General features: G+C 30.9%; 1 protein-coding gene across 1 annotated transcript in view; it reads left to right on the forward strand.

Annotated features, from left to right (window-relative positions):
* The window catches only part of LOC140446667 (uncharacterized), a 39,222-nt gene extending 26,877 nt beyond the window's left edge, over positions 1-12,345 (forward strand). The window contains exons 6-8 of the mRNA XM_072539259.1: positions 2,812-2,818; positions 3,592-4,384; positions 11,543-12,345. Coding sequence (XP_072395360.1) covers positions 2,812-2,818; positions 3,592-4,384; positions 11,543-12,262 — 1,520 coding nt within the window. The 3' untranslated portion in view covers positions 12,263-12,345. The remainder of the gene's footprint in view (positions 1-2,811; positions 2,819-3,591; positions 4,385-11,542) is intronic.
* Positions 12,346-13,891: the final 1,546 nt, after the last annotated feature.

Consider the following 13,891-nt stretch of genomic DNA (forward strand, 5'->3'; position numbering starts at 1 on the left):
AGAGAGATTCAATATTTTTTTACTGATGGCCCCAAACTTTATTTACGGCCAACATTTACAAGGAGTCCGTATATTGTACCGTTTTTTAAATAAAACAAGCGGTTCTAATTTATATAAATATATTTATTTATAAATTTACAGCACGATAATATTTTATTTACTAACTCAACTCATAACAGCGCTGCATATAAGTATGTACCAAAAGTATTATTCTAGAATCATCTGGAGTAGTCCATCTCTAGACTTCCCGTCAGAAGCTTGAGAATGCCATCGTTTAATATGCGATCAAAAGCAATAAGATATTTAAAGATGAATACTTTAAAATTACCAAAAAAGAAAAAGTAAATAGTTTTAAAACAGTGGGTAGAAGTAAATATTAAAATGTCAGTATAAATAATAAAGTTAAAAAGACATCTGTTGTAATCTGGCAACTGGTGGTTTAAGGGTTCTGACACTATTGCCAAATCTATCCGCTAACCTAACCTATCAAAGGGTCAAAAAATGTTCTAATAATTAACGCTGGATCAGAGATAATCTCTGCGCTGGATTTATGGTTTAATGGACTGTAGACGTAGACGCACTTGAGACGTAACAAACGAACTGTAAATATTATCTTAATTTATAAATCGATGGAGTGGAATTTTTGCGCGTGAGTAGAAATAGTGGCTAGAGTTGGTATCATGATACTATGATATCCCCTTATTATTTATTATTATTTTATAAATTATTAACTTACCGTCCATTGTAACAAATAATCAACAGAATTCGAATATGTTGATAAACAACTTTAGAAAATGGAGGGCGGGGCACTTTTTCTGAGTGGGTTGACAGCACAAAATACTTCCTTATGATTGGCCAGACGCAAGTAAAGTAACGCACTGTAAGAGATGAAAGTTGGCCAAACGTCCGTCTCACTTACGTTACGTTCTGTCATGCGTTTACGTTCATTTATAAATGAGAGTACACAAAATTATATGTTGATCTTTTTCCAGTGCGGCTATGTTTATAGTCCGTCAATTCAAAAATAAATCCAGCTTAACTACAATTAATATAAAAAAAATAATTGTTAATTCATTCGTATTTTATATAAGTTATCAAGTTGCAGAATCCATAAAATAATATAATAAAAATGTACGTTTTAAATGGTTTCTTTCTCTCTTGATATTTGAAGCAAATAACATAAGTAATCATTATAAGGACATGGCAACACTGCCAACGCAATATTTCATTCTGTGAAACTTAATTGACAGCTCATTTGAGGCTATCTTCATTGGGACTAAATGTGAAAAACGTCTACATCTATTTTATCCTACGGATTATTGTACTATCTTACATTCTATTAAACACGAAATTAACAAAGTAGAAAATAATAATATATTGGACGATTTTCACATTTGGTCCCATTGAAGATAGCTATAATTGAGCTGTCAATTAAAGTTTATAGAATGAAATGTTGGCACTTGACTGTGTTGCCATGTTTTTTTAATAAATCGGGAAATAGCATGTGATTTATAATTAAAGCCTACAACATATACATTATAAAGACATGACAACACAGTCAAACGTCAAAAATTTGTTTTGTGAATTTAATTCACAGCTCCTTTGTAGCTATCTTCAATGGGACCAAATGTGAAAATCGTCCTAATATATTTAGTAATTTTTTGTAAAAGAAACAAACGATGACAAATAAACAAACTATAGGCCAAACAGCTATATGCTACATGTCACATGTCATGTCATATCACCTCACCTGGCCAATCACCTGGCCACATACCAACTTGTTGACTGTTTTTTTATTTTTCTTTGTAGATAAAAGCAAAATAATTTGAAGTTGTGTTCAGCATCTGAAGTATAAAATATTATTGTACTAAGTAATACTTGAAAACGGTAAATATATCATTTGTTTCATTATTAAATTTTATATACTATAAAAATAATGTATGTATAAATAATGAATGTATGTATAAATAAAAAAAAATAAGATAAATAATATCCAACATTTTATCATTTTATTACTCAGACATCTATTTTTAATACTGTCAGTGTATTTTTTTTTAAATAAAACATCTTAGAGGTTTAGAGAAAGATATCCAATATATTTTAAGAAATTCTGGTATTAGTGATATCCTTATAAAAGTTTGATTTATTAGCAATTATCATACTTTCTGTTTTTAGTTATATCAGGGGAAGTACATGTTTCCTGGAGAATATAATATAGAAAATATTTTATGTTAATGTTATTTATCTCTTATCTTAATATATTTTTTTTAATGTTCCTCATATTGTTGCCTATATTCAAATACTGCTACTTACATTAAATTGGTCCTTCTATAAAGGGAAAAATTCAAAATAAGGAAAGGACTACCATAATGACTATTTTGAACAAAATATATTTATATATTCCGTAATTTTTTTCTCTCACTTTGATGGAATACATTTGTGTCTTTTTGACATAAAAATGGAAGTTCATACTGTAAATTCAGAAGATTTTTGAAACTGGTGAATTATAGATAGTTTGTTCCCAAATTTTGCATACTATAACTTACAATAAATTAGCCTTGGGTCAGAAATTTATTTGCATTGGGGAGAAACAGTTGTATTCTAAAATAATTAATGACTGAAATGAACACACATTCCAAAACCATTAATGCAAATCTATTCCCATAAGCAGCATGAGGTATTTTCAATTGTTTCAAAAACTCTAAAACACTAAAAAAATTTAATGTAGCTACCTTTTCAATCTCACATATAGATGAAAATTATAAAGCTTATTAATAATAAATTATTTTTCTTTTCTAATAAATTTTGCAGAGTGCAAGTAAATGATAAGGAAACAACAGTTTCAATGGGTTCAATGGTTACAAATATGGGCATTAAAGATTTCTTCAAATAATAGCAATAATTCATAATTAAATTCTTAGCGAATTGGTTTCTAGTACTCATACAGAGTATATCAGAATAAAAAGGAAAAGACCTAATAGGCCTCCTCAGAACGGCTTTCACAATCGCTCTGTCTTAACTGATCTTAACTGTCTACTCTATATGAGTACTAGAAACTAATTCGCTAAGAATTTTGCTTAGTTGAGGAGATATGTTGTGGAATGCAATTTTTAGATTCCCCATGTCTCTAATAACATCTTTATCAACGTCTGTTTTGCCTTGCAATTCTTAGAAGGCACAGATTAAAGCAAAATTCTGAATTTGGTTTCGAAAATTAGTTTACGGATTTTAATATCAGATGTCGCTATTTACGTCTATACGAAGCCATGTTAGAGTTGCTTCCTAAGGCAGAAAAGATTTATTTTCACGTTCATAGCGACTGTGAAAGCCGTTCTGAAGAGACCTATTAGGCCGAAATATGTATAAGTGGATGCACAGGCGCCCTGTACATGAAATGAAATCTTAACTGTCTTTTCCTTTATATATATATATATATATATATATATATATATATATATATATATATATAATATATATATATATATATATATATATATATATATATATATATATATATATATATATATATATATATGTAATTAATTTTAAATGAAAGAATTATTCTTTTTACTGATTTTTTTTTGTTTTTAGATTTTTAATCAGTATGTCCGTAACTTCAAATTATATACCAACAGAGGTTTTGCCTAACCTTCTCTGTGCACAATGCCAAAGAGTTCTTTCTCGATTTCCAGTCTATTGCTATCCAAAGGGCTCTAGCTGTGGTCGTTGCAAATACCCTGAAAAAGGGATACGAAATGAAGCTTATGAAGCAGTGGCACAAAATATAAAATTCCCCTGTTGCAACAACGAATATGGATGTCTTGAAAATCTATTTCCTAAAGACATGGAAAGACATGAAGATTCATGTAGTTTCAGAAAGTATCAATGTCCAATGAATACAAATACAACATGTGATTGGAAAGGCTCTGTTAATGATTTATTAGACCACTTTTCTCAGAAACATAAAATGTTTATTCTTAGTGAACATCCTTTTGAGGTGGACTTTGTCAATAGTCACAACGAAAATTATCTTTTGCCTTATGGAGAAGAATTATATTTAGTTAATCGTTCAAGCGATCCAAAGAGACAACTATTTTTTTGTACAGTCTCTTATATTGGTAATGACCTAGATGAAGATGTTTCCTACAAACTAATTTTGGAAAATGGAAATAGGTCTTGTGCGCATGAAATCCAAAATAAAATTAATTTAACGACACCACTTGAAAAAACTGACTTGAAGAATATTTTAAATGATCCTACTTCAATAGTAGCCAGAATTGAAATTTTCAAAGAGGATGATGAAGAAATAGAGTTTAGTGATACTGATGATGAAGAGTCAAGTAATAACATGAATGATATTCTCCTAAAGGAAGTAGAATGCCTGGTAAGTTTTGTCTTTATTTTGTAAAATAAAAAGATTTTAATCATTTAGCATTTTAAAAAAGATGTAGAACATTTTAGGAATGAAAACAATGTAACATGCTTAGATACAGGTATACTCGGTTGGTTGATCTTAGTCCCAACTGTGTACTAAATTTACTGATTATTTTTTGCTACGTTGGTTAAATTTTGACTAACTAACAGTGGATGGAAAAAATATTCACATACAGTTTGTCTAAATTCAAATATGGTTGTATAAATTAATCATTACATTTTTCCTCCCCTGTATTCACCCGATCCATTTATCTTACCAGAGCTATCGAAGGAATAGTTCGTGTTAATTTAATTACTATTAATTCGTAATGGTACATAATTTGTTGAATCCGCACACAGTTTATCCTTATTTTTATGTATTTTTTCGTTTTTAGTTTGTCATATTTTATTGAACATAGGCAATCGTGAGCACTATTTAGACTTAGTCTACAGCCCTTTTGAAACGTGTTGTTCTGTTGGTTCCATAGCATGGTCGTAACTTCTATAGGAAAGAAATTCTGCAACGATCTGGGCTCATTTTATCACCAAACTGTTGTACTTAGTGTTTTGCATTACTCAGTGTACGAGTATGTGCGAAGAATTCTCATTTGTTTATTTGCGTGGGGGCTCTGTCGATTCATGAAATCCTCAGTATGCACCTGTAGGTCCCCACGTCAAAGACTTCCAGTTTCTTACACATGACATCCTTAAGTGTCCATGCTTGGACTTTATACATTTGAGAATACGAGTCCATAAACGTATGTTTGTAGTTCCATAAACGTATGTTTATAAAAGTGGATCGAACTTGTTCTATTTAGGGCCTTATATCTTGAATGTGGTCTCCGTTTTAATTAAGTGCGAGGCCAAATGTTTGTGTTACTGAACGCCTCTTATGGACTGTCCGGCAAATTCCAAAAACACCTAATACATTCTTTTGCTTGTTTACGGTAGCAACTTTCAACAATTTTTTTAATGTTCAACTCTCTTTACTCTTGTACGCACGCAGTTTAACAGGCCTTGCATGCCTTCGCTAGAAGTACAATATCATCTAAGTATATAAAATTATTTATAACTGTACCGTTAGGGGTAATACCTTTCGTATAATAATATTTCTGTAAAGTACAATTTGAATATCTATCTAACTTTTAAGCTGTTATTTTCCTGTATAGTACGTTTAATATTATCGGTTTTAAATTTCCTTAAATCTCTCCTGATTGCCTTCGAAACAGTTTTATTCATTTCTCTTAGAGTGTGGCTGTCTGCATTCTTATCGCTTCTCATTTGTCTTCTTTGATCTAGTAGCGTTTCATTATATGGACTTATTTTACTATCTGATTTTCTTTTAGGACAGTGCACCCGGTGACTTTCTTGTAAGGCGTTTATGATGCAATTATTCAAGTCCTTAAGGTCGTTCTCGGAGGTTTCATGCAGTAGTAGCTTATTGTTGATATGTGCCTGATATTGGTTGATATCTAATGGGGGTGTCCAGATACCATGAGATTTATTTTTAATCATTGTTTTTTTCTCTTTTGTCACTGCTTGTGGTGAACTTGTTGGAGTACTGTTACATCTTTAATTATTTGTTTTTTGTCACTTATGATGTAGTCGATTTCGTTCCTTGTTCTACTGTGACTGTAATTATTACGGTCCTGTAATATCTCGAAAATTCTACCTGGCGCTGTATAAATGATTTACTAGCGATATTTTTCTGGAATTTCGGGTGAAAGCCCTGACTCGGTTTTCAGTGTAATGGACACGCAAAATCTAGAAATTACAATCTAATTATATTTAATATTATTAATACATCTATGGAAGGTTGTCACACCATCTTTTGCGCGGTCGTCCAATACTTCTGCCGATTGGTAACTTATCTCTTACTATTTTGAAGACACGGGTCTACTCTATTCTGCTTATGTGGTTATTCCATTATTTTTTTTTTCTATTTTGTGTCCATTCATTTATAGACTGTACGTTACATTTTCTTCTAATGTCTTCACTTCTCTTTCCATCTCTCAGCGTATTTCCTGTAATTTATCTCAGTACTCTCATCTCTGCCGTTTCCAGTAGTCAGTATTGGTCTTATACTGGCTTTATAAATTCTTGATTTCATCTCAGGGTCAATGCGTCTGTTTCGCCATATAGTGTTATTAAGGCATCCTGCTAGTTTATTTGCTTTTTGTACTTGATCTCTCACTTCTTTGTCTAGGTCTCCATAGCTAGACAGTTTAATTCCCAGGCATTTTATTTCTATTATTTGTTCAATTATAGAACGGAACTTATAGAAGCTACAAAAGCTGTGTATAAAGAAAATAAAGTGTCCAATAAAATGGGAACAAGAATCATAGGAGACTTCACCACAACAAAAGGGCTCCTGCAGGGTTGTTCCACATCTCCAACCCTATTCAAAATATACTTAGAGAAAGCCTTGACTACATGGAAAAGAAAATGCGAAGGCATGGGAGTACCGGTACGGAACGAATACCTATATACATTAAGTTTTGCACACGATCAAGTAGTGATTGCACAAGACCAAGACGACCTCAGCTACATGATGAAGAAACTACAAGAAGAATATACCAAGGCTGGCCTAGATATTAACCTCGCGAAAACAGAGTACCTATCTACAAGTGAAGAAGACATAGAAGATCTACAGATTGATGACAACGTAACAATCAAAGGAAAGGATAAATTCAAATACCTGGGGTTTATAATCACGAAAAAGGCAACAACAGAGGAAGAAATTACACAAAGATTAGGACAAACAAGAACAGCAATCCGACAACTTAACTCAGTGTGGTGGGATAGACACCTAAATATGAAGACAAAAACGCAGATTTATAAAACATTAGTGCAAAGTAATATGACATATGGGGCTGAAAATTGGATCATAAACAAGAAAAACAGCAGTAAGATAGTAGCAACAGAGATGGAATACCTGCGAAGATGCTGCAGAGTAACAAGAATGGATAGGAGAAGTAATGACGAAATAAAGCAAAGAACATCAATAGAAACAGACATACTAACATATATAGAACAAAAAAGACTAAAGTGGTATGGACATGTAAGAAGAACTAGCGACAGCAGATGGATAAAGAGAATAACCGAATGGAGCCCTATAGGAAGGAGGAAAAGAGGACGACCCCGAAAATCCTGGAGGAACGAAGTAGACGACGCCATGAGTAAGAGAGGACTAAACGATGGAGAATGGAACAACAGAGAGAGATGGAAACGGTTGAGCGAGGGAAGGCAGTGAATACTGTAGAATCCCTAAATATATATATATATATATATATATATATATATATATATATATTTGTTCAATACTGATGCCATCAATTTCTATTTTACATCTGGTTGATTCGTTCAACAGTTTGATAAACCAAATGCTAAGTGACAGACTTTTCCAAGTACCCCTAAATGGGAAAAACAGTAAGTTCACAAACCTGCAAAACGCCTTACCACAAGAGTCAGTTATGTCTCCTGTTCTTTTTAATATTTACACGTCAGATGTACCAACTACCACCTCGCAGTCAATGTTTTGGTGACATTTATTGTTATTTACTGACAAAACATCAAAAATAAAATAAAGATTTACTTTTACATACACACCATAATACATCTGCATGCAAAACTTCGTATTTCACTTAATTCCTGAACCCACAGAAAAACGTAACAATATATCGTCGCCTGAGAATTATACTGTTCTATATCCACTTTTTGGCAGTTTGGAGTTATATACATAGAAATTTTTGTAAAAATTAGCTTGTTCTATATCCATTGAAATGATGATAATATTCAGAACCAATTAAAAGTTTTCAGTAACATTTAGTTCTATATCCCGTATGCCTCAAAATATTTTTAAAATTATTTTGTTCTATATCCTCTTTAACTTTTAGAATAAATACGTTACTAGAATTATAGTGTTCTATATCCATTACGCATAATGTGCTTAATACCGGACTGTACGTGTATGTACATCATGGCATGTTGGTAAATGATCTATTGTTTTTTGTAAAAAGTGAATAGTAAGAAAATGTATTTAAACTAAATAGTAGTGGGTATTCCTGAAACAATTTAAGTAAGTACGTTTAATATTATTGTGTTGATTTAATCATCCTTATTAAACGAATTTGCAATATTACCTAACCTCAAAATTTTCATAGACACGGATATTTTATTGAATAAAATGTAGTTAAACCTATTCAAATCAATAAAAAATCTTGATAATTATTATAAAAAGAAATATGTTACACATTATTATGTATTTGTAACTATTAAATTACTAATACGGGTTGTATGTGTTTTGATATGAATAGAGTAGTACAGGGGTGGATTAGCAATGGATTAGCATGAATGTTTCAGAAAGTAATGTGGTCATATTTCAAATTCGTTCCTTTTAATTTTGTAATTTTGATTCAAATTGCATGTGTTTCTTACTACATTGATATTTAAATCAATTTCTTTTTGCAGTTTATAATGAGTGCAAAACTTTCACCGTCGCCAACAAGGCCTTCTTCATGTCCTAGTGACGTTTGGAAGTAAGCTTACATTAAATTTTTTGAGAAATAATACCACTAAATAATATCTTATTTTAGCTCTTTGTGGCATATTATCGAAGAGGATGTCGAAAACGACAAAGAAAACATTAGTAAAGAAACATCTCAAGATAAGCACGGACCTAAAGCGACACCAAATGAAGGAAAAGTTGTTGTTTTACAAATGGTTACTTTAAACACTATGGATACACAAAATTTACAATTTAGCACACTGCAAGAAGTAGACGCATTGGCAAAAAACTATGAAGAAAAAGAAAATAATCTTCAATTACAAAAGTTACCTGAGAGTCAAATTGAGATGGCAGAGGAAGAAGAGTATCTTAACGAAGAAGTTAATAAACCTGCGGTGATTAGTCGAAAACGAAAAAGAAGACCATCAGATTGGAAACAAAATATAAGAAAACATAAACGACAATCTGGACAAGAATATGTTGATACAATGAAGCGGACCAGGGAAAAGAAATCTGTGAAAATAGAGACATGTCGATCTGAAAATTGTGTACTACAGTGTACTGCTAAAATTACTCCTGACGAAAGAGATACAATTCATAGACAGTTTTGGTCTCTTAATGATGACAAAAAGAATCAGTAAGAAAAAGAACAAACAATGAAACCAGCAAAAAAACATTTTCATATCAATATTTTTTTTATGTATGTGGAGTTAAAATAAGAGTTTGCCAACATTACTTTTTTAATACATTAAATATTAGTAAACAGAGGATTTACTACTTTTTTAAAAGTGTAAAAGATGATGTTAGATGCATTGTTCGTTCCCCTATTCGTGGCAGGCATCAGAAGAAAACTATCACCGAGGGAAAAAAACAAAAAGTACGAGAACATATTAACTCTTTTCAAAGAGTCGACTCTCACTATTGTCGACAGAGTTCTACCAGACAATATTTGGAAAGAAATTTAAATTTACAAAAAATGTATGATCTATACAAAACTCAAGAATCAGAACCAGTCAAATATCATATGTATCGGACAATATTCAATACTGAATTTAATTTGACATTCTTTTGTCCCAAGAAAGATATATGTGATAAGTGTGCAGCATATAATTCTCTTACTAATCCGACTGAAGCAGATATTTTAAAATTTGAAACTCACAAGAAAAATAAAGATTTGGTACATCAGGAAAAAAACCGAGACAAATTTATATCCTCCGAGGGCAAATGTGTTGGTGTTTTATGTTTTGATCTGCAAAAAGTTTTTTCGCTACCAAAATCTAACGTAAGCAATTTTTATTATAAAACAAAATTTTCTTCTTATAATTTAACTGCTCATTTCGACAAAACTAAGATCGTATATAATGCCTTATGGCATGAAATGATTTCTGGTAGAAGCGGACTTCATATTTCTTGTGCTTTGATTAAAATACTTAAAAAAGTAGTACTAGATAATCCTGCACTTGAAAAATTAATTTTATGGTCAGACAGCTGTGTACCTCAAAATAAAAATTCAATAATGACATTTGCTTTGCAACATTTTTTGCAATCCAATTCTTCAGGTCAGATAAAAATAATAGAACAGAAATTTGGTGAACCGGGTCACAGCTGTGTACAAGAAGTCGATGCAGCTCATAGTTTAGAAAGATTTGTAAAAAATGTAGATATTTGGAGCCCCGTAAGTTTGTTAAAAATTTTAACGAAGATTCCAAACTCGTGGAAAATGAAATTTAAATTTTTTCAAATGATCACTGCAGATTATAAAAATTACCAAGCAGAATCAGAAAAATTATCCTATCGAAACGTACCTTACACTAAAGTGAAACATCTGATATACGAAAAAGAATTTCCTTTAATCATAAAATATGGTGAACTATATGAAGGGCCACTTAAGGAAATTAAACTGGAAAACGTTAAAAAAACGCGACGTCAAATACATAATAATTTACCAGAAGTGCTGCAACTCGTTAATTTAACACCAAAATTACCTGAATTAAAGAAAAAGCATCTCGAAGAGATGATACCGTTCATGCTGGAAGTTGATAAAGAGTTTTACAATGTTGTTTTGAAGCACAATTCAAGTATCATGTGCAACAAAGAAAAACACAAGAAATAGACAAATAAGGAAAGTAGCGAGAAATAGAAGATTATTGTTTTTTTAGTACACCTAATAATTGTATTTTTGTTTAAGTTACGGTCATATATTTAATAAATTTTGGTTTTTATTTGATAATTTGTCGTTACCACCAATAAAACATTTTAAGAATTAGTTAGTTCTATATCCACTATACATGTTCTATATCCCAAATATTTCAGTTAAATGTTCCTTTTGTTCTATATCCAAATAAATTTTTCCGTATTACATGTTAATGTTGTTTTAATTGGCAATAATAAAGCACTATAACAAAAAGTAATTTAATATGCAAACAGTGATCATGATCTGTAAAACAATTTTTCAATAATATCAAAAATATTTTACATTAAATTTAAAAACGCTCTCCTGTAAAATTGAGTTTTAGGAGATGGAACAGTATAATTCTCAGGCGACGATATTTCATCATATTTTATACAAATTGACTATGCATACATGTTTGTGATGTATTGATGATTTTGTTTTTGTTTTAGGTTTGTTTTGAATATATGGTACCCCCTATTCATCAATGTATCACAGGTCACAGTATATGCCTCAAATGCAAAGAAATTGTTAAAGAGTGTCCTACTTGTAAACAAGGATTTGGTAACACTCAAAATTATGCACTTGTTCAAATTATGCAGCATCTCAATTATCCTTGTAAGAACAAGAAATGTAAGTTTTTAGGGAAATATACAGATATTAAGCAGCATGAAGCCACATGTATCTATTCTCCGTTCAGTTGTCCATTAAATGAACATCTTGATTGTGATGAAAAAATACCATTCGATCAACTTTATGAGCATATTGCAAATAACCATTCTGAGAATTTATTACAGATGGACATTGTGGCAATACCTTTTTTTTGGAAAACTGAATTGGTATTATTCGATGATATTCTTGAAGAAAGTTTTATTATCAAATTCAGGAAGAAACTGTTCAGGCTATATTTTTTATATAAAGATAATATATTTTATTTTACTGTACAATTAATCGGCCCTTCGGAAGATAGTTCCAAATACCAATTTGAAATAGATATTTTAGATAATGCCTGTGGCAGGCATAGGGCGTATATGACTAATTGTTGTGGTCCTATGAGCAGTTTTGACGCCGCCTTCGATAACGAAAAAGCAGTTATTAAATTTACTGGGGACCAGATTACGAGACTGATCAAAAGTGAGTTATGTTTCAGGGTTAGAATATCTACAAACTAAAATGCTGTGAATCATTTTTACTCTATTTTTGAATTGTATAATTAGTTTAAAGCTAATAAATATTATTGATGATATAGACTTTACAGTGTTTTTCAATCAATGAATGTTTAAACACAAATACAATGCAATCGTACATACGAAGACTTAGAATATATGACAAGAAGCTTGATTGAACAAAATGGGGATAAAAGGTAAATCTGAAAAACAATGAGTAAATTTGCATTCGAAGGCAACAGTTAAACTTAAAACTAAACAATGGACAAGTAAGGCCGATTCTAGGGAGTCGGCCGCCCTTGTGCCATCAAAAAGACGATGTCTTTTTTTTGTCTTTTTGCTCATGCCTTGTGCACAGACCTAATGTGCCGTCCCCTGTATAGAATGTTTCATATTAAAAATACAAAACAACAGTATTTAGTCAAAAAATACAATCTAATAACAAAAAGTACTTAAGCATAAATCTCGTGAAATGAAAAGTATATAAATCTACAAATATTACCTAATTCTTTCTTCTTTAGGTACCTTCTCCTCTAAGGAGGTTGGTAATCATCACAGCTATTTTCACTTTTGAGATTGCAGCTCTGAACAAGTCGACGGAATTGCAATTATACCACTTTCTCAGATTGTTGAGCTAGGAGATGCGACTAATGTCTAGAGCCTGAGCCGCGTAATGTAGGTTGCCTATTATGAATTTGAATCGGGAAAATTACTGACTTACGCATGCATGACGTCCGACATCGGATAATCATTTTTTACTCAAATAGATGTTATAATAATTATTTCTCTTCTAAAAACGGATTGTTATTAGAACAGGCAATTTTAGTTCTATCATATAATGATTTAATGACTCCCTTTTTAACATTTATGTTGGGATTTGATTTATAATTTAGATATATGTTCATATACGCAACAAAAAATATTAAAAGCCAGAGCTTTTCGAGGAACTAACCATCATTTAATAAATAATTTTTATATAACTGTGCTGAATAATGTATTTCGAAACGGAGAAATTATTCATTTATTGATATTACAAAGAAAAGGTCTCTAAAACGTTTTTAAGCAAGCCAAAAAAAGCACATTACTACGCATGAATGAATCAAATATGTAGCACCTTTTTTGTAGATGTATTATTCAAAAACAAACTGAAGTTATTACTATAAACAGGGATCTGTATATCTGGGGCTATGCTTAACTTAAATAAAACAACGATTAGATAAAAAAAAAATCACAAATTTCATTAAAATTATCTTTATTTTTTAAATGTTAATATAATTTGGTACATTGATTTGTATAATACGTAATATTTTCTAAGTAAGTTTTTATATAAATAAATAGTCTATATATAAATGTACCATTAGATGAAACTGTGAAAACAATTTAGGACTAAATTACAAAATGATAGATTAACAACTAGAGCCAAATTAAATGTGTCAGCTATAACGGAACTGTTGACATTATCTACTGACAACACTTATTTTCATCTAAACAAAAATTTTTGGGCTGTGCTTTAAATCCATTATTAGCTAATATATTGATGGAAAATTTCAAAACAAATATTACTAATCAAAATTTAAAGTCCACAATACGTTGGAAATATGTAGATGATCTGTTGGACACACTTCTGATTAATAT

This window comes from Diabrotica undecimpunctata, chromosome 7 (genome assembly GCF_040954645.1).
Source record: "Diabrotica undecimpunctata isolate CICGRU chromosome 7, icDiaUnde3, whole genome shotgun sequence".
Lineage (NCBI taxonomy): Eukaryota > Metazoa > Arthropoda > Insecta > Coleoptera > Chrysomelidae > Diabrotica > Diabrotica undecimpunctata.